The sequence below is a fragment of the Epinephelus fuscoguttatus genome, linkage group LG13, assembly GCF_011397635.1.
Source record: "Epinephelus fuscoguttatus linkage group LG13, E.fuscoguttatus.final_Chr_v1".
NCBI lineage: Eukaryota > Metazoa > Chordata > Actinopteri > Perciformes > Serranidae > Epinephelus > Epinephelus fuscoguttatus.
This window is the reverse complement of record NC_064764.1, coordinates 36,910,650-36,938,127: the sequence shown is the minus strand read 5'-3', so window position 1 is coordinate 36,938,127 and position 27,478 is coordinate 36,910,650. Positions and strand designations below refer to the sequence as shown.

The 27,478-nt window shown below is 40.7% G+C and overlaps 2 protein-coding genes across 10 annotated transcripts in view; both read right to left on the bottom strand.

The window, feature by feature from the left end:
• The window catches only part of ttn.2 (titin, tandem duplicate 2), a 249,401-nt gene that overhangs the window by 102,515 nt on the left and 119,408 nt on the right, over positions 1-27,478 (bottom strand). For 4 of the 9 annotated variants that reach the window (XM_049594294.1, XM_049594295.1, XM_049594296.1 and 1 more), the window contains 17 exons: positions 23,414-23,485; positions 23,022-23,135; positions 22,815-22,913; positions 22,232-22,276; positions 19,437-19,487; positions 18,912-19,307; positions 18,518-18,796; positions 17,559-17,828; positions 17,316-17,455; positions 17,083-17,209; positions 10,129-10,268; positions 9,748-9,874; positions 5,732-5,874; positions 3,293-3,416; positions 2,835-3,101; positions 1,067-1,164; positions 806-974 (listed from right to left, as the gene is read on the bottom strand). In XM_049594294.1, the coding sequence (XP_049450251.1) occupies positions 806-974; positions 1,067-1,164; positions 2,835-3,101; positions 3,293-3,416; positions 5,732-5,874; positions 9,748-9,874; positions 10,129-10,268; positions 17,083-17,209; positions 17,316-17,455; positions 17,559-17,828; positions 18,518-18,796; positions 18,912-19,307; positions 19,437-19,487; positions 22,232-22,276; positions 22,815-22,913; positions 23,022-23,135; positions 23,414-23,485 (2,661 nt within the window). The remainder of the gene's footprint in view (positions 1-805; positions 975-1,066; positions 1,165-2,834; positions 3,102-3,292; positions 3,417-5,731; positions 5,875-9,747; positions 9,875-10,128; positions 10,269-17,082; positions 17,210-17,315; positions 17,456-17,558; positions 17,829-18,517; positions 18,797-18,911; positions 19,308-19,436; positions 19,488-22,231; positions 22,277-22,814; positions 22,914-23,021; positions 23,136-23,413; positions 23,486-27,478) is intronic. The other 5 variants (XM_049594299.1, XM_049594300.1, XM_049594301.1 and 2 more) reach the window with 3 other exon arrangements.
• LOC125899789 (titin-like) lies at positions 11,240-17,072 on the bottom strand. Its single transcript, XM_049594340.1, has 8 exons — positions 15,636-17,072; positions 15,241-15,507; positions 14,699-14,962; positions 13,721-13,860; positions 13,333-13,459; positions 12,711-12,977; positions 12,272-12,538; positions 11,240-12,128 (listed from the first exon to the last, which is right to left on the bottom strand). Exons 1-8 carry the CDS (start codon positions 15,892-15,894, stop codon positions 11,698-11,700), a joined length of 2,022 nt encoding a protein of 673 aa, XP_049450297.1. The 5' UTR covers positions 15,895-17,072; the 3' UTR covers positions 11,240-11,697.

Genomic DNA, 27,478 nt, shown 5'->3' with positions numbered 1-27,478 from the left:
AAACATGTTAAATAACAATTCAATGACAAATCCCCACATAAAAGTAGTGGTGTAACAATCCATCGATCTGGACTGATATATCAGTTAAAAGATCAATGATCCTATGTCACTGATGCAAAGTAAAAACTTCGATCCATATCGTCATCTTTAGGATATGCTTTTATTTTGAAAGTCTGTGTCACCGTCAAACAGCATCAGGCAGATGACGTTATTTACTTGGAAATACATCAGTAGTGTGGAAATATTTTGGATTTCGGAAATACGGATCAACAAAGTATCGTCGTATGTAAACAATGCTGTTACGATGAAACAACGTACCTGAACGAGTATCTCCGTTAACTTCTCACAACAGAAACCGTAATATTTACACCCCTCAATAAAAGAGCTGAATGAATGTACTCAGGTCCAATTTGTTTTAACCTTTTAATTGGATATTTAACTGATGTATTTTATTTATTTTCTTATCACAAACTAAATCTGGAGATGCAATTTTTAAGTGCAATGATTAAAGTTGCTATTTTAGTCATTTTATTACATTCAAATAATGATAACAAGATCAACATGTGTATGTTCTCATCAAAAATCATCATCGTATTGATATTTTTTCATCACAACTTTTGGAAAAAGATGTCTTTTGTGTCTGAAAATGAGCTCATATACGATGTTCACTCCAAAATAATCCAGTTAAATGTGAATTAGCTGAACATTTGCAGCTGCAGATTTGTACTGGAAATGATCCAAACAAGTTCGTACTTGTATAAAGAACCAGGTTCTAAACTCAGTTCATATGTTTGTTTATTCTTACCGACGACAGTAAGCATGCCGGAGGATTTGGAGGTCTTTGCATCACATTCATATTCAGCCTCGTCGTCAAACACCGACTTGTGGACGATGAGGATGTGTTTGCGGCCTTCAGCAATAATTTCATACTTCTTCCCCTTTCTGATTTCACTTCCATCTTTGAACCAGCGGACCTGCGAGACGAGATTTCAGAGACGTTAAAGAGTGAAGAATCTTTTTCAGACTTTATAATTTGGACAAACAGAGAAAAAGAAGCTGAGCTCACTTTGACGTTGTCTCTGGAAACTTCACACTCAAACCTGGCAGATTCCTTCTCTTTGACCTCGACATCATGGAGCGGCTTCGAGAACTCGACATGTGGAGCTGTGGACATACAGAAAACCTCTTTACCTTAAGTCTTCAGGATCTCTTACATGTTCCTTAATGAGAATTCATACTTCCTTAATCTCAACCTCCAACCTCCAAGAGATTTCTTAAATGTAATGAGGGGTTCTTTTACTCTAACTTCTCCTTAAACTTTATTAAGTCTTACAAATGGCAATGTTTTTTAAGGGTCCCTTAACTCCAAATACAAAAGGTTTCTTAACTGAAACAATTGATTCTTAACTCCCTTACCTCTGAGTAATTTAGTTAGTACTTTAAAGGTCTTTTGTTTTTTATGGGTGTTCCTTAATTCAGTTGAGGGGTTTCTGTTCTATTTTTAGAGGTTCCTTAACTCAAATTAAGGGGTTTTGAGGGGGGTAGGAGTTCAACTTTTAACTCTGAAGGATTTTTAAAGTCTCACGAAAGGTTTCCTTTTTGTTAGGGATCCCTTAGCTGCTGAGTTCCTAAATTCCTACAGAGGGTTCGTTAGCTCAACTGAGGGATTTCTAATCTGTTTTTAGGGGTTCCTTCACTCTATTTAAGAGGTTGAAAGAATTTTAACTCTAAACTTGAGTTTCTTGAGGGATTCTAAAAGTCTTAAAAAAGGTTTCCTTTTTGTTAGAGACCTTTCTACTTCCATGAGAGGTCCTACAGAAGGTTTGTTAGCTCAACTGAGGTATTTCTCATCTGTTTTTAGGGGTCCCTTCACTCTAATTAAGGGTTTTGAGGGGCTGGGAGATCAACTTTACCTCTAAAAAGGAATTATTTGACTTTCCTGAGAGATTCCTTAAGTCTTAAAAAGGGTTGCTCTTTCCTGCCATAAAAATCGTCTGAACTCCTACAGAAGGTTCCTTAGCTCAAAAATAGCGATTCTTTAACCTTTTTGATGAGTTCTTTAACTCATATAAAGAGTTCCTTGAATTTTTTGAGGGATCTTTCACTTTGACATTGGATATCTTTACATTTTTGATGGGATCTTTAATACTTAGAAAGGTCCTTTAGCTTTTAAAGAGAATTCATGGACACTTAAGGGAGATCCATTTAGGGTTCCTGAGCTCTAACAAGTAGTTCCTTAGCCTTTAGAATTCTTAACTTTTATAGAGGGCTACTGAGCGTTCATGGTGGTCCCTTAACTTTTGTAAGGGGTTCCTAAAACATTTTGAGAGATCCTTAACTCTGACAAGGGACTGTTCACATGTTTTGAAGGGTTCCTTAGGTCTTATAAAAGTTACTAATCACTTTCTCTTTTAGCTTTTAATGGGGGTCCCTTAACACTAATGGAAGATCCATTTACTCTAATAGAGGGTCCCTTATCTCTCACAAGTGGTTCCTTAACTTTAAGGTTAGGTTTTATTAAGGCTTCCTTAATGCTTTTAGAAGATCCTCTTGCTTTTATTAAGGTCCCTCAGCTTTTACAGAGGGGACTCCTTAACTGAAGTTATTCTTTAACTTTTTGTGTGTTATTAAGGGTTCCTAAACTCTTATTAAGAGTTTGTTAAGGTTACTGACTTCTTTGAGGTCCCCTTTAACAAGGGGTTCCTTCTGTTTTTTTAAGGGGGTCCCTTATCCCTGATGAGGACTTTCTATAGTCTTATAAATGGTTTCTATGGTTCCTTAAATCTTTTTAAGGGTTCTTTAGTAAACTTGTGCTAGTTCTCAGCTGTACTCACGTTCAACGTTGAGGAAGCAGGAGGTTTTGAAGTCTTTGGCGTCACAAGTGTACGTTCTCGAGTCGTCCATAGTGCAGTCGTGGATGAGCAGCGCCCTCTTACGGCTCTCGACGATCATCTCGTACTTTTTGGTCTTTCTGATCTCCTGTCCATCCCTGAACCATCGCACCTCTGCATTTTCTCTGGAAACTTCACACTCAAGTGTGGCGGTGGCTTCCTCCTCCACCGTCTGGTCCTCCAGAGGCTTAGTGAACTCCACCGGTGGCTCTGAACACGCACAGAAAAACACAACACATCTTTCCTTTGTTTACGTAAAACTCAATCAGAACTTCCTTTGGAAATCTGCCAGTCAGAGGTGTTGCACCTGAAGTCCCGCCCAGTAATGATGTCACAGTGTACTGACACACCCTTGAGTATACATCTACATCACTGTGGCATGGTGAGTCAGCTGATCTTACCTCTGACGATCAGGTTGGCCTCCGTCTGGAAGTCTTTGGCGACGAGTTTAACTTGTCCGGCTTCATGTAGTTTGACGTCCCTCAGAGTCATACTGTGGACTTTAGCCTCCGCCTTCAACACCACCTGTCCAATAGAAACACAGAGTTTAACCAGCCCTCAACGCTGTCTGTCAGGTTCAAATTGTATTATCATCCCTGAACATTGTAAGGTTCAGGAGACACAGAATCAGAGATTGTATGCATATATGTATGGATTTTTCCCAGAACAGCACATGTCAGGTGAACAGCATACACTTAAATATACACATATAATGTGGGTTTTATCATCTTTAAACATTGTCTGTGAGAATCACAAGAAACAGAGTTGAACTGGGAGTCACAGGTCTGGGGGTCAGTCAGCTGAGGCCTGACAGCTGAAACATATCCAGGCAGCTGCTTTCCTTCCCCCGATTTAAACTGCACAACCTTTGACACCTGATGGCTGATTTTAACACACACCCACACACAGCAGCTCACAGCAAGCCGAGAGACACATAACTCACCGATGGGGAATTAAACATATTTCCTGTTCATTGCTTCTTTTTAAAGAATAAAAAATAAGCATGATTACACTTACCTTTATTTTTCAATTGTAAGAATTAAAAAACATTTCTGCTGCACATGTTTATCATTATATGAACTTTTTATTGTTTTTCTGGGATAATTTTTTGGTTTAAGAGGAAAAAGAGTGTGAAGTACTTTCAACTTTTTCCAATACTTTAAAATGCTGATGAGTTAAAAGTCTGTTTCAGAAGATGTCTGTTAGAAGTCACAGACTGGTTCCTGATCTCCACTTTGGAATTAAGAATAGACCTTTAACACATTTAGGTGAATAGTCAAGTTAAAATGTTTGTTGTTTTGTCCATTCCTAACCAGCTACAGACAATTTAATGTTTTTACGCTGAGTGAAGAAATTAAGGAATTAAAAGCTATAAAGTCTCTTTGCTCTGCAGACAGAAATTATTTGATTTTAGCTGTTTTCGATTGAATATCCCTTTTTTTATTCAGTTTAAAGTTAATCTCAGATCAGCTGTGATGTTGCTTCCCATCAGAGTTTCGTAACAGTTTGGGTGAGTGTTAGTGTGGGTGTCGGGGGATGGACAGGTTGAGCTGTTTTATTGTTTTGTGAGTCTCTTTGAGGTCTGTTAACTGCTTACTTTAATGTTGTAAATATCACCAAAAAATGAACACACAAAAATACACCAAAGGTTTTGTGAAGTTCTCAGTGAAACTAAATATGTGGCTCAATAAACTTCTTTGTTTCGTAACACAGCTTTATATGTCACTTTAATGTCTCTAAACCTGAATGTTCATCAGTTTTGTTGTTTTAAGTTTTAAACTCCACTGACAGGCAAAGAGGTTTAATAAACTCAGCTCAGTCATGTTCACATTAATCTGCTTTGTCTTCCTGTTTTAGTTTTAGTTTAGTTGCTGATCTAGTTTTTCTGAGAGTAATAATGTATTTCACGCTGGTTTCATTGAAATTTATCTTTGCTTTTGAACACTAATCTTCAAATAAAATCCGTCCCTGCTGATACAACCTTGACTTTACTTTGTTACAAAAGAAAACCAGCTCATAAATCTTTTATGTAAACAGGAGACATTTACCTACTAAACAACTAAACAGCTCTGAGATCTCAGGAAGAGTTTCTGTCTGCAGTAGCATCACAATTAAAGACTTTAAAACAACAACTTTATTTACTCATTTTATGTTTAAAGAAACCAGGCGAAGCTGTCGAACAGTTTTAGTTTGTGATTTGATGCAACTGTTGATGTGGTGTTTTGACCATGTAACATGCAGTAAATCACACTTGCACAACCCACAGAGAGATCACGTGTCTTTGCAAACCTCACACTTCTCATGTTACATCCGATAATCAAACTAATCCTGCGTTATGACAGGACATCGTTTCAAGGCCGGACTCACAGCCAGCTCTCTTTTCAGCTTTTTTTTCAGCCTGAAAACAGCAGAAAAACATCTACAGCACGTTTCAAAACTGAAGCTGTTAAATAGCTCCTGTTGCCACCTGCCCTGCGTCTCAACCTCCTGCAGCTGTTAAAAATAACCCTGCAGAAACGCTTGCAGGGCAGAAAAGTCTCCCTGCCTGCGTTATCTCAAAACCAGGATCGAATGCTCAGCAGGAATCCTGAACCTTCACCAGCAGGCCCTTATATGAAGACAGGCCGAGACTGCTGCAGACAACATTGAACACTGTGTACAAATAGAACGGGAAACAAAAGCCTGGCTCTGGACCTGAACCACCACAAGGCCTGAAGGACCTGCCTGAACTCCTGGAGGATCTGCGGTGGCTTCATTAACTGTCAGTGTGTGGTGTGTGTCAGGAAGGTTACAGGAAGTGGATGTGTTTGTTGTGAGGACTCAGGTGTGCTGGGACTTACTCTGTCGCTTGGTTCCAGCTTTGTACCCCCCAGGAACCACTCGACAGCGATGCCTTCATAGGACAGCTCGCACTCGAAGGTAGCGGTCTCCCCGGCAGTCACAGTGACATCCTTCAGGGGCCGCTCCAGGCCGATCACTCGGGCTTTGGATTGGGGAGAAGACATGATTAGTCCCCCCCCTGAAACAAGTCAATAGATCCAAAAAGTCCCCGCAGAGAAACGGCTAATCCTCAGTGGCTTATCCTCATGGTGGTGTTGAGCTGAAGACAGGCCGCTGGAAGCCCTCAGGACAACTGAACACCGCCACCGTGGGACTTGGCATTGGGGGGCCTAGCTCATTAGCATACGACCTGCCATCAGATGTATATGGCCGGCAGAAACCAGTGAGGGACGGGGTCGCGTCCTCCCCCCTGCCAATCACTGCAAACCTGCTCTAGATAAGGCATGTGGCTTCTAAAATAACCGGAGGTCCTGATTGGCTGAGAGCCCACCTCTGCCAAACCCATCAGCAGAGGCCAATCTGCTCCTGTCAATCAGCAGCCTGCAATTTTCCTGGAAAAGGAGAATGTGGAGCTCCTCGCACGAGTTACCCAACTGTCGGGCCGCCGCGCGTGTCATAACGCTGTGGTGTAACTGGTGTTTGGGAAAACTGAGATCCAGGATGTCAGATTAACAAGCTGCATCAAATATTTACAACAGGCTTCTTCACATGCCTGAATTAAAGCCTCTTAACAGCCAGTTAAAGACTGACAGTGTCGGTGACAGCCAGCTGTCAGTCTGAGGAGTTTACAGTCTTCATCACGCTGAGAGGGGCACAACATATCTGCTCAGGAACATATCAACAATCATAATGTTTCACACACTGCAGAAAAACCTCTATCTGAACCAGTGATTTCACCTTCTGAGAGTTCAGTGTTTAAAGGCGTCCACACTGCAGAGAGTCTGTGACAGCGTCGTGATTTACTCTGAGGTCTAAATTACAGTTAGTGACACCTCAGCTGTGAAGCTTCACAGTCTCAACTCTCCACCTGTTACAGCATAACATGAGAAATTAAGAAAGTAACTGTTGATCTTTGAAGATCATTCTTTAAAACAAAATCTATAAAGTCTCTGTTCTCTAATGATTTTAGTTGCTTGTCCTAATGCAAGAAACCTGTTAAAAAAAAAGTCTTAAATGTCCAGTGTGTCAGATTTAGGGGGATTTGGTGGCGTCTATCAGCAAGGATTACAGATTACAACCAGCTGAAACTTCTCCTGGTTAGAATTCCTTCAGTGTTCATTCTTAAGTCTCCTCCTCTCCAAAACAAACAGACCAGCTGATCTAAAGAAGAAGTTTAACATGTAGCAAACCTGTGTGTGTCTGATACTGCTCCTTGCAGAGGTGCTACTGACTACGAAAACACAAATATCCCTATCTAGAGCCAGTGTCTGGTTTGTCTATTCTGGGCTACTGTAGAAACATGGCAATCTCAGTAGACGAGGACTTGCTCCCTATGTAGATATAAACAGCTCATTCTAACATCGAGACTGAATCAGTTTAACTGAAAGTTTACTATTGGACTGTCCTGACAGCCCGCGAGAGACGCAGCGCAATGCAGCGTAATGTGGCACGCCATTTTGAATGAAACTTGGTTTCACATGGTTGAAACGAGAAGTTACCTAAAGCCCCGTTTCCACCAAGCAGTCCAGTACAGTTCAGTTTGGTACGCCTTTTTCCTGTTTCCACTGTGAAAGTTGTGGATGGTACCAATAGAACCGTTCCTTACTGTTCCCATGTTTGGTCCCCCCTCTGTTGGGGTACCTAGCACACAGATCTGGTACTAAAAGGTGGAGCTGTGAACACTGCAGTCTGATTGGTCAGTAGAGGACGGTCACTCTGCTCAGAGCTGAGTTGTGGCTGGTTTTGAGGCTCATGTAACCACTGTTCATACTGTGGAGAGTTTTATTAGTAAACTGTAACTATAAAATGAAAGGATGTTCTGCTGCCTCTCACAGCAGCTGGAGTCTGAGAAAAAATAACTTCATTCACTGGGCCGACTGCCGGAGACTTTTAAGGTGGAACGTTAACTTGTAATGTTACTCAGTGCATGAGGTGATGACGTGAATCCATCAGCACACCTTAAATTTCACTGTGACAACTTTGACCATCACTTTAGTTTTGATTGTCTCTCTTGGATGATTTAAAAATAATTATTAAAAAATATATATACATGGCCGCTGTTACATTTGGTTCCAAAGGTACAGTACCGTTAGTGTTTGGTGGAAACGTGGCTTAAATGACACCTTCTCATTTCACTATAAAAACCTGAATAAGTTGGGGTCTGTCTGGAGGGAGATCTCCAGGGAGGTGAACATCTCTTAAAGTATGTTGCCATCAAGCTAGCTCGTTTTACAAAGTGGAGACGGTGGTATGATGGTGGTGGCTTGCTGTTTGGACACAATGTAAGGTAACAAAAACACAATGATTTTTATTGTCAGGTAATTAAACATTAAAGAAAACATTATATTATTTTCCATTTCTGCTAATATATCCCCCAGCATCAGACACACTGGACTCTACCCTCTTCAATCAGCATTTGAGATTAAATCACCTCTTTCAAAGTGGGATAATGTCACCATACTGAGTGGATTTTGTTATAGTTGCATAAAAAACAAGTCACTGAATAACGATGAAAGAATAAATGATGGAGGTTTTGTTGCAGTGTAGAACATATTCAGGTCGTGTTATATGACTTACTGATGACACCGGACACAGCAGAATTTTTTCTCTGCAGGTAACATTAGTTAACAGTTTGTTTATGTTGCATTGGTTGGAAGAAAAGAATTTCTTGTTGTACCAGATGACTCTCTGATTTGCTGTAAATTTCTAAACGAGGGGAATTTATATTTGTTTTATAAGATGATAAAATCTCTGTTGCCCCCATGTTTACCACAAGGATTTCTCACTTTATCTTTACACTTTAGCTTTGTTTTTGTTGGAGCAGCCTGCGGCTCTAAAATGTCAAATTCATCGTGAATGTATTTCATTTTTTAATTGATGATTAACATAGAAATACTCTTTAATGATGGATTTAATTTAAGTGAGTTAAATATAAAGCTACAGTCTTGCCTGATATCAGACAGAATCACCAACTCATTACGCTCCATTTCTTAACAGCTTAAACTTGGTTGAGCGAACAGATTCAAAGGTCTGCACCTGGGAAAGCTACAGCCTCCAGCTGGTTAGCTTAGTTTAGCATAAAGACGGCTAGTCTTTCTTACCATTAGGTAGAGACTGTGCCACTCCTTTTAATGAGTATTTTACTCAGAAAAACTCTCTCATGCTTTCAATTACTTTTTCAACTTTTTTAACAAACATTTTTGCAGGAAAATGTTTTTTCATTATCTTTCTTTGCCTACACAACTCTCACAGATATTCTGTACTATACTCTTTACTCTCAATGTCAGTTTTACTTGCATATCAGCAGTAAGCATCTTCTGATTGAAGCTCCCTTCAAAAATATACTTAATCCACTAGTTTTCCAGTCAGCCAGAGAGCTTCTAAAAGCTGATTAAAATTAAACTTTTTGTGAAAAGCACCAAATTACCAGGTGGTGTCAAACACTTTTCTTTCTCAACCAACCAATGAGAATAAAGGAGATTTTACGTTTCATGTTTCCCACAACAAAATAACATCTCGCATTTCAAATCAACTGTGCAGGAAAGAGACGAAAATGGCTCACTTGCAAAAGAAATAAAATTACTGCAATGTTTTGGTAACTCGACCTTCATCAGGCAAACAGTAAATGTATTTCTGTCTGCAAATTGTGTCCTATGCCTCTCACAACAATGTATAAATTTTGTCATGAAACTACTATCAAATTCTGGTGAGTTAATTAACAGTCTGCGTGTACTCGGATCCGAACCGAAACCAGAGTGTCATCGGTCAAGAGGAGGACTTTCAGGGATTTTAAGCTGCCTACCAAAAAATGTTTTCACAAAGTGTCTGTGGTAAATGTCCCTGTTGTTTCTGTCACCTTTGACCCTGAGCTGAGCTGAAGATTTGGCATTCGCTGCCGCGAAGTCTACAGTTCCGGCCATGTCCATTTTGCAGTTGTAGAGGATCAGCGTGTGTCTGGTGGCCTCCATCTTGATCTCCACATCCTGCAAACAAAAATCTACAGTTCAAACAAACTTTCACAACAATCTCTTAATCTCAATTTTGAGGCAAGGTCACAAGAGAAGGTGCTTATACAAAACATTTTTACTCATAATATATGAAGATTAAAGTTAAATTGATTTAACTGAACAGAGTTAAACTGAGCATCCCCAAAGCGAAAGGAAATTATTTTTATCTCACTGGCTTTTTCTCTGGATTAAATCAAAATGGCACCATCTTTATTGGTGTTTAATCTTACAGCAGACAGGTGGAGTGTCTCTTCCTTCAGTTTCCAGGTGCCGTGAAGGTCCTCCTCTGAGATCTCTGTCTCAAACTTGGCGGTCTCTGTCTCAGTGACCTCCACACTGTACAGTGGGCGGACAACCTTGATGTCGCGCTCTGCGGAGGTTTGAAAAGACGTTAGATAAAAGCCAAACAGAAGGTGAAGCTAACTGAAATCTCTCAGAGGAACCAGTGAACAATCCAGTTATAACAACAGTTTCACATCGTCATACACAGTTAAAAGAACAGCTTGGTGTCTGATGATCAGTGGAGGACATACAGTGGAGACATGGCAAGCAGCTGTCGCTCTTATTCAGAGCGACTTACAGGATGTGCAAAAGCAGGAAAGTCGAATAAATATAATAATCCAACCCTATAAAACATCTCACTGTCAACACATACTCTATAAACGTCTCATAAAGCATTTTAACTGAATTATTGATGTTAATGAGGACACTGATGAAATATTAAAATGAACAAAACAGTGAAACTAAAATTAATATTAGAAATATTATTTTGAATTTATTTTTTATTTTACTAATTTATTTTTTATTCTCTTTTTGCAAACAGGAGTATGATGATTACTTTATTATTGATACTGGGTACTGAAAATCAAATAAATAAATTGTTAATTGTTTACAATAAATCAAATTAAATGAATTTGCATTTTTTTTATTATTTTGAATGTATTTTTTTTGTTTATTCATTAATTTTATTTATTTCTCTTTTTTTATTTTAAAAAAAGGAGGATGGTGCTAACTTTATTACTGATACTGTGTTTTGAAAACCAGATAAATTAAAATAATTTCTTTGGTAATTATTTTTATTATTTTGAATTTAATTTTTAAATTAAAATTAAATTAAACTAAATTATCTCTTTTGTATTTTTTTTTTATTGTTTTGAAATACTTTTTTTATTAATCAATGTAATAATATTTTTACTTTTCTCTTTTTGCAAACAGGAATATGTTAATTACTTTATTACTGATACTGTGTACTGAAAACCAAATTAATAAACTGGATTAAAAAAATTAAACATGACATATTAAAAAAGTTTACATAAATCAACTACACAGTCATGGCTAACTTTATAAATGCATTTATATTATCAACATCCTGACAAACAAATAGTCTACACAAGCCTTAATTTTTACTACTTTGATTTAAAGCATTAAAAAAACTGTAATTTTCCAAAACATTTTGCAGATAGTTTGAGCCCCTAATCCTGTGCTCACCTATATGTTTTTTGCTTTAAATTTGGTGCAAATTTTCACTTTCCCTAATAGGATAATGGAAATCTTTCCCTAAAAAATATTTAAAAATTTGACTGTTAATGTGCATCCTGAAATCTCTTGTAAAATGTAAACATTCCTAATGAATAAACACACACAAAAATAAGTGATTATAACATGTATATGAACACTATTATGGGCATCTGAGTGAGGAGACATTAACATGACAGATTGTGTCTCCGTTGTTTCCTCAGAGTTCATAAAGTGTTTCTGTATACAGTTATAATGAAGATGTTTCACGTTGGATTATGATATCACGTCACAAACATTACAAACAATGAGTATGAGAATACAGAACACAGTGATGGAGGGAAAATGGCAGAGAAGGGTGGAGTTTCGGCGAACGGCGGTGGGCGGGGTCTGATTCTGCAGTCCTGACCAGGGTCTGGAGGAGGGGCCAGATCGCCGCAGGTATTACCTTCGATGTTCAGGTTGGCTGTGGTTTTGTCGGTGCCACAGTCACAGGTGTACTCTCCCTTGCTGCTCTTCGCTGTCCTCTTGATCACCAGCATGCGCTTCTTGCCGTCTGATTGGATGAGAATGTTCTTGGAGGGAAATATTTCGTTACCGTCCTTGAACCACCGGACCTCGCCGGCGGCCTTGCTCAGCTCACAGGACAACATCACCTCATCTTTCTCGACGGCGGTGTAGTTCTGGAGCTTCACTGTGAAGTACAGATCGCCCTCTGCAGGAAGACATATAACAACACCAGTAATAACCAGTTCAAGTATAAAAGCATGGGAAGTAACTGAATGGGGCTAAATAGTCGTCACACTGAGGTCACGTCTTCGGTATCATTTTGGGGAATTCAGACCTCTAAATACTAACCGAGCACAGTGAGCATGGCCTCTGAGGTCTTGCCCATGGCCTCCACCTTGATCATGGAAGTGTCGTCGATGGTGACCTCCTTGAAGGCCAGTGTGTGGACTTTTCTGTCCTCTGACATGTGCACCACCTTGCTAGGGTGCAGACGGACGTCATTTTTGTACCAGACCACCGGGATCTTTTCGTGAGAGAGTTCGACGCTGAACTCTGCAGTTTCACGTTCCTTCACAGTCACATCTTTAATCGGCCTGATAAATTCAAGGCGAATACCTGACAAACAGAAATTGTATACATATACAGGGAATTCAGTCCAAAGTTGAGACACAGTTGGTAGATATCAACAGATAATAACGGTGATGATGTGTTCAAAAAGGTGCCACAGATGAGGCACCCATCACATCACTGCCATCAAACCAAACTGAAACGGTCCGACTCCATTTACCTTTGATAAACAACTTTCCAGAAGTCCTTTTATCTTCAGCCTCAAACATGTATTTGGCTTCATCTTCGTATCTGGCAGATTTTATAATAAGAGTGTGTCTTTTTCCCTCCACCTGGAGCTCAAACTTATCATCAGTTGACAACTCCTGAGTTCCCTTCAGCCAGCGGAAGTTTTTGGGCTCTCTAGAAATTTCCAGTTCAAACTTTGCCTCATCCTTTTCGTACACATGCACGTCCGTCAGTGGTGTAATGAATGAGACTGGGATCTCTGTTGATTCAGACAGATGTGATTAATATCAAGGCGCAGGTGGAGTGCTCAGGATTAAAAGTTGTGTTTGGGTACATTAATGAAAGTCAGTGATTTGCCACACTGACAAAAAGGGTCCAAAAAGGAAATTCCATGTAAGACAAAAGGACGTTCCTCTATCACAATGTAGTAGCATTTACTACACTAGTCATAGAATCACTATTACGTTTCATTTATCCTCATCATTTCCTGGAGGACAACTTGCAATAAAACTGAAGAACGATAAGATCTGAACCCACTTTCAAAGAACTGAGCCCAGTGCAGTGCTTGTTAAGACTTCGTACAGGAAGATAGAGTGAGGGAAGTGAAAGCTCACCCTTTACTTTCAGGTTAGCAGAACACTTTGCGTTGGCGGCAGTGAACAACACCTCGCCTGTTAGAGGCACTTTGCAGTTGTACAAGACCAGAGTGTGTTTTGGGCCGTCCTCCACGATCTCTACATCCTGCAGACGACCAACAAACTTCAGCATTTCAGTGAAAACATGAGAATTTAAAGAAGAGCGATCAGTGGTCAATTCACTTTCATTTGTTAGCTAAACGAGAGACCCAACCCTCTCGTTCTTCACATCTCAACCCTGAGGGTGTGGAGGTGTGGAAGGTTTTAATACGTAGGATTCTAAATGAAATCCACACCTGGGTTTTAATCAAAATGAAAGTGAACTGAACCACCAGTAAGAGAATATCTGTGTTTGAATGAGACATACGGCGGATGGACTGAGGACTTCTCCGTTCAGTTTCCATTGGCCATGAATGTCGTCCTCACTGAGCTCGACCTCAAATCGAGCTGTCTCTCCTTCAAACACCTCAGCGCCATACATTGGCCGAATCACCTTGATGTGGCGAGCTGACGTTTAAGAGAGGGGACAAAATTCTTACTGAGGACGTTCAGACATTTAAACACATAAGTACACCAACACAGTACATATACAAATACTCAAACAACAGACAGGCAGAGACACTAAACAGACACCTCAGTTGAAAGATATCAACCACCTTTATTGTGCAACCTTTTAATTGGACCATAAACAACCAAAGGGCTTTCAGTATTGACTCCAACAGTTGTGGTGAAAATACTTTGCGGCGATTGTCTAGGGGCCAGCAGCAGAGGTGTTGGTGCTGAACTGAGACAGCCACAACACTAAGTCCATTCATTAGGACAAGCCAGCGCCATAAAGAAACTTCTCAGGAGCCATTTGGTTCTATATGGACCTATTAGATTATTGAGGTGCCACAGTTCTTCAAAATGCACTGAAGAACAATAAAGGGGTTTATTTCTTCAAAGAGGGGCAGTTCTGTGAAGACGCTCGGCAGACGTATCTTAAACTGAACAAAGGACACAAGTCACGGTTGAAGAACACTACAAGACTGATCTCCCCAAATTAGGGTGATAATCAGGGCTGAACACATCAGAGTCTACTTGAGAGTCTTTCTCTAAAAACTCTTGTAGTGTCTTTCTACCACTTTCAGAATGGCAGAGTGATGACAGAGGCCACATACAGGGGGTGGTAGTAGTAATTAAGAGATGGTGAGAGCAAAAAGGTGCTTCAAGTGCAAGAACCGCAACAAAAAACTGGGTGATGGGGCTCGAGGTGAGGTTAGGAGGTAGTGCAGGTGAAGGCGGAGCTAAAGAGGTGCGTCAAGAAGGGGGAAGGCGTCTCAATTAACAAACTCTGTGTTTTTACCTTCAATGTGAAGCTTTGCCGTCGTCTTGTCTGTTCCACAATCACATACGTATTGTCCTTTGTCTTTGTCTCCAACTTTCTTGATAACGAGGGCTCTGCGTTTGCCCTCAGCCTTAATGGCCACCATCTTAGAGGGCTTGATCTCAGCCTCATTGTGGTACCACATGACTTCGACATCTTTGTTGAGCTCGCAATCAAGAATCACATCATCTTTTTCCACTGCAGTAAAGTCCTGCAGCTTAACTGTGAAGTACGCATCTCCCTCTGGAATGGGGAAATGTTTGGGTGACTCTCCATATATAACACATATACAACACATACATACGGTCCAAGGCCAACAAAGGACAAGACAGTCAAACAAGACAAGGAACACAAATACATGACATAAAGAAGCAATTTCTTACTACACAGAAAACAGAAAACAATGACTTACGGGTCGTTTTGTCGACCTGAACAGACAAACATGGACAATTGTACAAAAGCTGTTGACAAGGGAAGAAGACACACTAGAAGAGGACAGAAAGAGGACATTCGTGGTTTACCTATGACCGTCAGGTTGGCCATGGAAGGAATTCCTTTGGCCTCAGCCTTAATTTGGCAAGTATCATCAAGAGTCACTTCCTTCATCTCTAGCACATGTTTCTTTCCATCCACATGAGTGACCACTGTTCTGCTCGGATGAATTTTAACATCGTTCTTGTACCAGGTGACAGGGATGTTCTCATGAGAGAGCCCCAGCTCGAAGCGAGCCGTTTCGCCCTCCTTCACCGTTTGGTCCTTTATCGGCGAGATAAATTTGAGCCTGATACCTATAGTTGTATTAGTAAAGCATATTCATATGAGTTAGTTTGAAAGAGAGGGCAACCAACTCAATGAATGGAGTCGTAATAATAAAGGCTCTGCTAATTATGCCCTGTAATAGCGATCCAGCACTTACCCTCCACTGTGAGTCTAGCTGTTGAAGTTTTGCCCAAAACCGCAATCGTATATTCATCTTCGTCCTCAAACTCACAGCAGTTTATGATCAGCATATGCTTCTTTCCATCATCGATGATGTCATACTTTTGGTCTGGGGTGATAATGTCATCCCCCCTGTACCACATGACCTTAGAGACATCCTTCGTGATGGTGCATTCAAACTTGGCCTGTTTCTTTTCAGGCACCGAAACGTCCTTCAGCGGGACTACAAAGTCCATTTCGATTTCTAGTTTAAAAAGTGACACAGGTACAGTACATCAACAACCCAACAAAACACAACAACAGCACAACAGTCTACAGTCAGCAGCCAGTTTACTGTGTACACCATGTATGCAGGACTGGGTTGTACCAGACTGTGGCTCCAGAAGTTTATGGGATCATACCACAGGGATGTCAAGGGTATCAGTGAAAAAACTCCTGCCATTCTTGTTGCAGAATAGATTGTAGCTCATCGATGGTATACACAACTAATCTCACTTTATCTTACTGAAAACCTATTGGAGACATCTTCAGGCTAAGCAGGTCACGTAAGCAAAATTAAGTCACTTTGAACTCCCAGGATTGTTAAAAAATCAGGTCTGCTTTGAAGTGTGGTGCTGAAGGGACTCCATGAGAGGAAGGCTGAAGTGCTGTCATCAAGGAATGCAGTCCTGCTGGTAATGAGGGCTCTTAATGGAACATTCACCAAATGTGCCCTCATGAGGAGGGCTCAGTCTATCATTTTTCCATTTGGCACCTAATTCTGATTTCAGTTCTACCAGGAGGTGACAAGAATCTTCATTCTTCAGGTCATTCTTCTTTCTTCACCAGTTGGCTCCTGTATGTGACTATCTTCTGCTGTTCTTGTATTAAACCAAAGAGTTACTGAACTCCACCATCTTTGCTAAATCTAAGGCAATGTGATTTCATGTCTGGTGAAGTGACCCATTCATGAACTTTGGTGTAACTGATAAACTGGCCACTGTGCATAGATTCAACATAGAACATTTAATCACAGACGGTACATACGATGATACGATTCACATACAAATATAGAAGACTGTAGAGTGACATCACTGCACACAAATTCACAGACTGTTGAATCTGACAAAACACAAGACAGGTTCACATTTAGTCTGAACAAACAACAAGTAAAACAACAAACACAGGACATCGTTTCGATGACCAGAAATAGATCCGACGTCAAAATCCCTTCTTGTCTTCCCAGGCTGCATGGAGTCTCAAATATGGGCACGGATAATGAATTTGACTCGTCAACCTTATTAAATAAAGATCTAAGGTCCGCATTCAGGTGCCATGAAGCTTTATTTATTGCTCACGGACCTTACACCTTTATTTTTACAGCTAATATCCCAAAATCATGGTACACTGTAATTCCCATGTCGGATACCAGGAGTACTTCTTACCTTTGACGTTGAGCATTGCGCTGGTAATGGCGTTAAGAGCCTGGTAGGACACTTCTCCCGCCTGATCCAACTGGCAATTTTTCAGAGTGAGTTTACGCACCCCACCTTCCATTTGGATGTCGCACATCTGGTGAATACAACACAGTGCATTTACATATTAAAAGTCGTGAATATGACAGAAATGCAGGCATTAAGACTCATGACGAAGACGAAACAATGCCATCCAGTCATACCGGAGATCTGGTCAAAACCTCTCCTTTGAGCTTCCATTCTCCTGGAACGTCATCCTCAGAGATCTCCGTCTCAAACATGGCATCTTCCTTCTCAGTCACTTCAACGCTGGCCAGGGGCTTCAGGATCTCAGCTTCCCGCTCTGAGGAAGAGGTCATATTAGTACTTATAAACTCAGATTAAATAATAGAAACATAGGGAAAGTATTTGAGGGAAAAGAAAGGTAAGCAGGAAGACAGATAAACCTCCTAGTGTTAGCTTGGCAGTGTAGACGCGTCCCTCCACCTCCATGGCATATTCTGCTACATCATCTGGCTGACAGTTCTTGATAGTGAGCGTCAGCTCCTTCCCATCCTTCTTGATCTCGATCTTGTCAGAAGGAGTGATCTCGTTCTCTCCTTTGAGCCACTTCCAGTTGGGAGTGTCCTTGAAGAGCTCACATTTAAATATAGCAGCAGCCTTTGGTTTCACATGCTGGTCTCTCAGTGGTTTCACAATCCAATCCTTGATTATTTCTGTTGGAGTTGGACATTATTGAATCAGTGCCCATCATACCATTAAAGACAACAATGTAAACCACTAATATACTAAATATTACTAAAATGTAAGCCAGGGCAGAGGAGCTACAACAGACTTGGTCTTAACTTAGTTTATCTAATTTTGGATGATTTTCAAAGATATCTGCAGCTTCAAGTGTTGTTTTGAGAGACAACTCCAGGGTTCTTCCTCTGCTGTACCAAAGCTACAGGGCATTTGTAATATCTAGTTTTGAAGTAGCACAGTGGTGCAGTGGTGCAGTGGTGGGCATTGTCACCTTACAGCCAGAGGATTCCTGGTTCAAAGGAAGGTTAATTGGTGACTCTAAATTGGCCGTAGGTGTGAATGTGAGTGTGAATGGTTGTCTGTCTCTATGTGTCAGCCTTGTGATAGTCTGGTGACCTGTCCAGGGTGTACCCCGCCAAGATGTATAATGTTCAGAACAATTTAAATACATTGCTGTATGTCAGCAGCTTACAAAGTACTTTAATGTATGTGAATTACACATTGTGTTGATATGTAATTTTAAAATAAGAATTGGCCAAACATGGTGCCCCCAGATACTGTGAATATCATTGCTTCCTCAATCTCTACCAGTATACATTCTCTACAGTATTGACGTATGTTACTGGGTTTAGGGATATGTTCAATGTCCTATTTTGCTTACCAGTGACTTTGACATTTGTTACAGTCTTGACAGTCTCCTGGTTGGCCACTTCACATGAGTAGGCCCCAGCGTCGTCCTCAGCGGAGTTCTGGATGGTCACAGCGTGCTGCAAGCCAATGATATTGATCTGAATCTTGTTGGCCTTTGGCTTCAGGACTTCGCCATCCTTCTTCCATACTACATCTCTCTCTTTGTTCAACTCACAGGTCATATACACAGGCTGACCCTTCAGAGCTGAGGTCTCCTCCTCCAGCTCTTTGATCCATTTCACTGGCAGCTCTGTAAGGAGATTAAAAGGCAATTTGACAGTGACGAAAGGTTAGATAGGATCATGACAAATACTATTTTTGGTATCTTTAGTGTTATTTTTAATGGTAAAGAAAGATATAAATACCTTCAACAATAAGTTTGGCTGTGCACGATATTTCCTTGCCAGCGTTCTTGGCTATACAGGTATATTCACCGGTGTCAGAGAGCTGTACATCAATAATGTTCATCTTGCGATCTTTGCCGTCAGATATGAATTTGTGCTTTGGGTCCTCACGGAGATTGTTGCCATCTTTCATCCAAGATGTGACAGCAGTGGAAGGCGATACCTCGCACTCAAACACAGCAGACGAGCCTATAGACTCTGCCTCCTGTAACACAATGTCCTGAAGCTTCTTGATGAACTTCAGGGGGACGGCTTTGAGCTTGAATCCTCCGAAGGGTTCCTCTGGTGGTGATGGTCCCTTTCCACCAGGCCTCAAGCCGCGGCCCCTGCCCTCTCCAGGTGACGGGGTCTGCTTGGCTGAAATTGAGGACAGTCAGTTTGTATTTGAATTTCAAGAAGGATTCTGTGGTATCATCATACCGGATGTAGAACATAACAGGGTTTTCTTGCTGAGACTTTATAGGTATATTGAGAGAACAGACTTACGTCTCAGGCCTCTACCTCTACCTCTTCCTGCTTCTTCTGCCGGTTGTCCCTCTGTTCAGAAACAATTCAAATGAATTTTTGGCACACAATGTAATCGTATGACTTCATAAACATGCCAGTGGTGGGAGATATGTAATGTCCACTTGAATGGATAGGGGAATATGAAGCAATAGTGATGATAAATACATGAAATCACAATGAGGACAGACAAAACAAACAATGGTGAATAATGTATATTAACAACTTTACAGTGATGTAGTGTTTACACGATGAAGAGATGGAATAACAAACAGAAATGTAAAGATGGTATGAGAACACGTCAGACTGATGGGAATGACATGATGTTGAAATGGCAGACAAACGAATGACATGACTGAAATGACAAAAAGCAATGAATATGAACAGTTTGACAAACAGAATGATGATTGACAAAACTACAAGGAAGAGATGCTGTAAATCGCGTCACACTTAAGATATGAAAAGACGATTTAGATGGAGGCATGATCGTGAAAATGGGAAGATTATTCAGGGCATGAAGGAAGGTTTCTTTCAGCCGTCACCCAACGAATTGGGGCTGCCACCATCTCACCTCTCCTGGCCACCCCTGGAACCTCCAGTGCACCTTCCTCTGCTTCACCCTCCCACTCTTCGGAGCCATAACTCTCCCTGGGAACCAGCTCCCAGCCCCAGGCCTCTTCTTCCTCCTGCTCCACCTCTTCCTCAGGTTCCTCTTCAAATACCTCCTCTTCTGGCTGGGTGGCGACCTTTCTAATCTGCACAGCTCCTGGAGAGATCTCCTTCACCAAAGGAATCTTCCCTTTAGCGGGCTTTGCTGGTTCTGCAGCCTTCTCCTCTTCTGGCGATGGCTTCTTTGGGATCTTTTTGAGAGTCACAGCTTCAATAGACTCTTTCGGTGAAACCTCTTTAGGAATCTTTTTGAGTTTATCAACACTTGGCTTCTTCTCAACAGGGACTGTCTTGTCTTCTTTAAGCTTCTCAACTTTAGGAGATGGTGTCTTTTTCAGCTCAACCTTCTTGAGCTGCTCCACAGGCTTGAGAGCCACTTCCTCTTTCTCCTCTTTCGGCTTGGGAATGACTCCCTTCTTCAGCTGCAGAGGTTTGGGCTCCTCAGGAACCTTTTCAGGTTTCTTAACAGGAGCTGGCACAGGAGAGACTATCTTCTCAGCTGGAACTGCCTCTACCACCTTTGGCTTCTCTGGCTTCTTCTCTGGAGCTTCTGGAATCTCAGGTTTCTTTGGTCTAGCTTCTGGCTCTCGTTCTTTTGGTTTTTCATCTGGAACTGTGCGACGGCGGTGTAGATCATCAATTGGCTTCCTCTCTTTCTCCTCTGCAGGTTTCTTCTCTGGCTCTTCAGCCTCTTTCGCAGGCCTTGCAAATGGCTTCAGCTTCACACTTTCTATCTCTTGTTCCTGTGTTGGTATTTTCTTCACCTTGGTGGGTGCTTTGACCTCCTCAGGCTCTTTCTCTGGAGTTTTCTTTTTATCTACTGGCTTTGGCACCTTGGCTGGTGGCTCTGTGACCTCTGCTGGAGTTTTTTCAGGTTTCTTGGGAGGTTCTTTAGCTTCCACCTCTCTGGGGGTCCTCTCAAGCTTCTGAAAAGGCACAGTGTCCCTGTCTGGCCTCTCCTTCAGGTCTTTCTCTGGCTCCTCAGCTGGTATAACAGGCTTTTCAAATGGTTTTAGTTTGACTGCTTCTGGTTCCACTTCCTCTGTAGGCAACTTTTTTACTTTCTTCAAGGCTGCACTTGGTGGGGCAGGTTCCTCTTCCTTTGGTGTCTTGGGAGTTTTCTTCAGAGGAATCTTATCCTCTGGTTTTTCTTCTTTTGGAGTGGGTTTCTGGCGGGTCCATGCATCTTTAGGAGCTTCTTTCTCTTCCTTTTCTTTAGGTGTCACAACTTCTGGCTTTTTCACCACATCTGCTTTGTCTCGAGGTTTTCTCTCCTCAGCAGGTCTCCTGGTGGCAACTAACAGCTCAACATCCTCTTCTCTGTGGACAATCTCCTCAGCATGAAAGACTGTGGTCTTGGTGACCTTCTGAGGTTTCTTCTCTTCTTCGGCCTCTTTAGGTGGAACTGATGGAACCTTCTTCAGTTTGATAATTTCCTGCTCCTCCTCCACTTCTTTTATGACTCTGGTTGTCTTCCTTAAAGTGGGAATCTCAAATGTCCCTTCTTCTTCCATCTGAATTTTACCTTTTTTGTGCAGAAGAAGTTCTGAGGTGGCAAAGGTTTGACATTACTTACACTGACACGTAACTGACACCACCATTTGTATAAACACATACAAATCAAAATATAAATATAGAAAATCTAGAAATATAAAAAAACATATTCTCAATTATTTTATGCAAAGCCAATTTTTTAAAAAAATAACCGAAATAAAACATACATGAAAGAAGACTGACACAAGAAAAGACCATCAACAGGATGCAACAGAACAATATATACGATACATATAAACATTTAAATAAGTAATTTAATTGTTTGTTGTTTTGAATATTGTGCATAATAAGCCAATCAGTGCTGATTAGTGTTCAACTCCATGCCTTTTTTGCCCCCTTCATTTCGAAACACAACCACAAACCTACTGGAATTGTAAGTTAAAAGTTGAAATTGGAAATTAAAATTGAGGTTCTTATTTCTCTCAAATGAATGGCTTTAGCTACTCTGGACTAAGACTGGTATGTTCATCCAACATGTTGAACCGTTATAGCTGCTGACTGATGTGTACTGTATGTACTGAGGAAGTGCAGCGAGTGGTAACTGGTGCTCCTACCTTTCTTGACTCCTCCCGGTGCTTGGACGGGTCCCTTGGTTTCATCTAATACAGAAGTATAGTTCAGAAGTCATTAATTAGGCCATTTAATCAGTCATGAACAGCAAATCCCAAAAAAATGGTAAGACCTCACCAAACACATTCAGAAATGAAAAAATATTCTTTTACTGAATGCTTAAGAGATTTGATCAAGTTGTGAATGAGATGCAAAGTAGTCCAACATCACATGATTTAGATGGATGATATAAAAAAAATATGTCATATGTACAGACAAAGAGCTGAAGTGAAATTTCCAAGGAAAAATGTGTCATGCTTGTGTTGGATTTAAGGTCAACAAATGAATGACCAACAAACAGCAAAACAGAACACACAACATGAAAAGGCCATACCGACCCAAAGAAGACTGACTGACAACCCAATCAAAAACAACAGAGGAAACACATAAGTGTGGGTGGTGGTGGTGGTGGGGGGGGGGGGGGTTTATATCATCAGCATTTGAAGTGATTAAACAAGATGTGAAAAAGATGGATCGGAAATGGAAAGTCCGACAAAGAGGGTGTTTCAATCTCAGTCCTTCAGATACCTGTCTCAGGAACTATCTGTTCTGCCACGACTGGCTTTTCTTCTTCTGCAACCTTCTTGGTTGGTTCTTCGGCCTTTATGACAGGCTTTGGCTTGGTCACTTCAAGTATAAAAAAGAATGAATTGAAGTATTTAAAAGGAAACATACTGCCCCTCTAGAACACACAAGGTCTCTGTATGAATTCTTTAAGAGTTATTATCTGGATACCTGGCTTTGGTTCTTCTTGCGGAGTAATCTTCTTCTCCAACTTCTTGGTTGTGTCAGTGATCTCAGGCCTTTGGACAATTTCTTCAACCTTTACAGCAGCCTGAGGTTTTCTCTCTTCAAGTACAAGGTATACAAGGAATTCAACAGAAAGCTCCCCACCAACACTGCATTCTAGATCTGAGAGTTGACTCCCAAAAATACAAAGTTAATATTGGTATTCCCTCTTCATATCCACCTTGTTTGATACTTTTTTTCTTCCATAGCACATCAGCAAAAGAAGCCTCAAAGATTCATGTTTGCTCAAGAGTGACATTCTTTCATGAATGCCTTTAGAAAACTTTCAGACAGAGACAGACAAACACCAAAAACACATTAAAAAGAAAAGTTGATACCTTCTTGAGGAGCAGCTGGCTTTACCAGTGGTTCTGTGACTTGTGGTGGAGACTCCTTCTCCTTCACAGGAACTTGGAAATGGAATTATATGAGAATCAGAACCTCACTAAGACTGATGGGGTGAGCACTGAACCATGCAAAGACAAATAACACAAAGAAGATCCATTCTGGAAACAAACAGCCTGAAGACTGAGTTGATGATGGAAGAAATTTCCAAGAAATTTCCACAATACATCTTCACCTCGTCTGTGCAAAACATTTTCTCTTGATTCACACAGGTACAGTGAAACAGAACAGACAAAACAAACACAGAATTAGGAAAAAACGATGAGAAAAACCCAACATGAAACTGTGGTGGTTTAGATATCAGGTGATAAGAAACCAAAAGAGACTGTCTCAGTCGACAGCATGACGGTTCTTCACAATGAGCAAGAATGTGCCCAAACAAAATGAGTGATTTGACATGATATCCTCTTGAAATGATGACGACAAAGAGGTATGGATCTTATAAATCCTAAAGAGGGTGATAACGAGGAGGTGCACAACGATGTTTGGTGCTCAGATATTTAAAAAAAAACAAAAAAAAAAACACGTGCTCGGTGACACATAACATTTTTCCCCTTATACCTCTAGAAGATTCTCGAAGGGCGACTTGTTCTTTCCCTTCTGGTTCCAAAGACAAAACCCTGGTTTCTGTGATGGACAGAGGCTCTTGAGCTTCTCCCTCTTTTCTGCTCATGGTTTCAACTTCCTGGGGAGGGATGTATTGGACGTCTGCTTTCAGACATGTCTGCTTGACTTCTGATTTCCATTTCCTGGTGGCACCTTCCCCGTATTCTGGAGCGTCTGTTTTGTACTCAGCCATCTTTGGTTTGGTTTTATCTGTTACTGAGGGTTCTCTGACTATGGGCTTATGCAAAGGCATCACATCCTTATCAGCTTTTGGTTCTGATGTTGCAGGTTTGTGTTTATCAGAAGTCTCTTGGGACTGATACATTTCCTCGCCCCTTTTCGTGGGTCTAACTAACTGAACTCCTTTGATTTGTTCTTGTCCAATGGCTTTTATCTCTACTTTTTCTTCTTTGATGACTTTGTCTTTCCCTAGCATTGTCTCTATCTTCAGTTCCTTGGGTTTAGCTAATTTTAGTTGTCCTTCCTGCTCAATTAATGACTCTTTTGATGTTGTCTCCAACAGTGATGTAACTGTGGGCTGTTCTCCAACTTGTTCCTGTTCTACTTTTATTCTTTCTACAGAAGTATCATAGGCAGTTTTTGGCCATTCATCTTTATCCTTAAAGTCTTGTTCAGCTGACACTATTTTAATTTTATCTTTGATTGTAATTCTGTCTTTAAGAGTTTCTCTTTTAGTTTCTTCTTCTGGTCTGTCATCTTCTATGAGCAATTCTTTAGACATCACTTCAGTTGCCAGTGGTGCTGCAGCTTTTCTATCAGTGTGTTCCATTTTCAGTTTTCTTCCTTCAGTAGGACTAACTGTAGCTAGTTTATCTTTAGCTGTGACTATCTTTGGCTGGATTTCTTCTAATTTAACCTCAGATTGATCACTTTCACGCAAAGTCTGTATTGGAAATTCTGTTAGAGTACCTCTAACAACTTCTCCAAGTCTGGTGTACTTATTTGAAGTATCTTGGCCTCGTGGTAATCCTGCAGTGACGGACTCCGCTCTGGTTGTTTCAACTGGAATAACTTGGCTAGTTTTGTCCCCAAGCATTTCAACCTTTGACTTGATTTCTTGCATTCTGATCACTTCCGTTTGATCCAACTTCTGTCCGTTATCGATAGTGGATTGGCCCTTCTTTAAATCCTCTTTTTTTGATGTTTTGTCTTTTAACAGATTGTCAGGGGAAATAAGCATTTGTGGAGTATCTAATTTAATATATTTTTCTTTCCCAATCAATGTTTTTTCATATGCTACATCCATTACAGGTGTCCTTGAAGCTTTTCTTTCTATTTGCTCCTTCTTTGTTTCTACATCCGGAGCAACACTAAGACAAACGTCTTTAACTGTGTCTGTTTTAAACTGGATGCCTTCAAATGTTACCTGACCTCGGTCTTTTAGAGAGTCTACATCTGCTTTAGCATCTTCTCCTACTAATGTATCTTGAGTCTTTTGGTGAGTAATAGCAGTCAGTTCTGCCTTTTGTTGAGTTTGGGTATGTTTTGTTGTTACTGAATCATCATCACTTTTGAATTGACTTGTGACTTCTTTAAACTGAGTATCTTCATCTGTAACCTCTTGTTTTGCAGCTAAAACTTCCAGATCTTCCTTGGCGGACTCTGGACTTTGTGAATATCTTCTAAGAGATACCTCACTGGATTCATAAATGTCCTCTTCCCTTGATGCACTGTCTTTTACAAGCTTGTCAGGTATAATGAATCTTTGAAGGGTGTCTGATTTAATGTCTCCATCTTTAACTATTAGGTGTTTTTTAGCTGCAGTGCCCATCACAGGTGCAATTAAAAGTGTTCTTTCCACTTGTTCCTGTTTTGTTTCAGTGACTTCAAATGGAATAACACCACTGTATTCATCTCTAACTCTAACTGTCTTGGCCTGCATTCCTTCATGGGTAATTTTTGCACCTCTGTCTAACCTCTGTTCTTTCTCTTTGGGGGATATTGATCTCTTTGGCTGAATGTCTTTAACCTCTGCATCGGTCACTTTTGTTACAGGAGTAACATCTGTCTTTGTTTGCTTGTGTTTAGTTTTTACCTCTTCAGATGGAAGAACTGAGGTGGTTTTATCTATTACTGTAAGTTTTTCTGGAGCTTCTTGCTCCACCAAAGACTGTTGATATGTTACTTCTGGTTGGGGTGCAACTAAGGCCCTTCTTTGAATTTGTTCCTTTCTTTCAGGTAATTCCTCTCCGATGGGAGTAACCTCTGTTTGATCTTGAACTAGGTCTACTTTTGATGTTATTTGTTCAACTGTAATATCTTGCATACCCCTTACAGAGTCTTTTGTCTTTAGAGAAATGTCATCTGACTCATAAATGCTCTCTTTTCTTGACATAATATCTTTCACTAGCTCATCAGGTGTGATATACCACTGGAGGGTGTCTGATTTTACGTCTCCCTCTCTCACTAACCGAGATCTTGCAGATGCAACTTCCATCACAGGTGCCAATGAGGATGTTCGTTCCACTTGTTCCTGTTTGGTTTCTTGGACTTCACGTGGTATAACACTACCATATTCATCTCTAACTGTAACTGTCTTGGACTGCACTTCTTCTAGGGGAAGTTTTGTACCTTTGGTCAACCTCTGCTCTTTCTCTTTGAGGGATTTTGATCTCTTTGGCTGAATGTCTTTAATCTCTACATCGGTCACTTTTGTTACACGAGTAACATCTGTCTTTGTTTCAGTTGTCTTTTGTCTGGTTTTTACCTCTTCAGCTGGAAGAACCGAGGTGGTTTTATCTATTACTGTAAGTTTTTCTGGAGCCTCTTGCTCCACCAAAGACTGTTGATATGTTACTCCTGGCTTGGGTGAAACTGAGGCCTTTCTTCCCGCTTGCCCTTGTCTTTCAGGTAATTCCTCTATAATTAGAGAAACCTTCCCTGTTTGATCTTGAACAAGGTCTACTTTTGATGTTAACTGTTCAACTGCAATGTCTTTTGTGTCCCTAGAATCCTTGTCTGTCTTTAGAGGAATGTCATCTGACTCATAAATGCTCTCTTTTCTTGACGTAATATCTTTCACTAGCTCATCAGGTGTGAAATACCGCCGGAGGGTGTCTGACTTTACATCTCCTTCTCTCACTATCCGAGATCTTGCAGATGCAACCTCCATCACAGGTGCCAAAGAGGACCTTTTTTCAACTTGTTCTTGTTTTGTTTCTGTGACTTCAAATGGAATAACACTACCATATTCATCTTTAACTGTAACTGCCTTGGACTGCACTTCTTCTAGGGAAAGTTTTGTAACTTTGTCCAACCTCTGTCCTTTCTCCATAAGGGAACTTGATTTCTTTGACTGGATGTCTTTAATCTCTGTGCCAGTTTCCTGTCTTACAAGAGTAACATCTGTCTTTGTTTCAGTTGGCTTTTGT

Coding starts and splice junctions, on each gene's coding strand:
- LOC125899789 (XM_049594340.1), bottom strand. CDS start 15,894: ATGGACTTTGTAGTCCCGCTGAAGGACGTTTCGGTGCCTGAAAAGAAA. Junction 15,508..15,635: donor AGCTAGACTCACAGTGGAGG/GTAAGTGCTGGA, acceptor ATACAACTATAG/GTATCAGGCTCAAATTTATC. Junction 12,539..12,710: donor TGGAAAGTTGTTTATCAAAG/GTAAATGGAGTC, acceptor TCTGTTTGTCAG/GTATTCGCCTTGAATTTATC.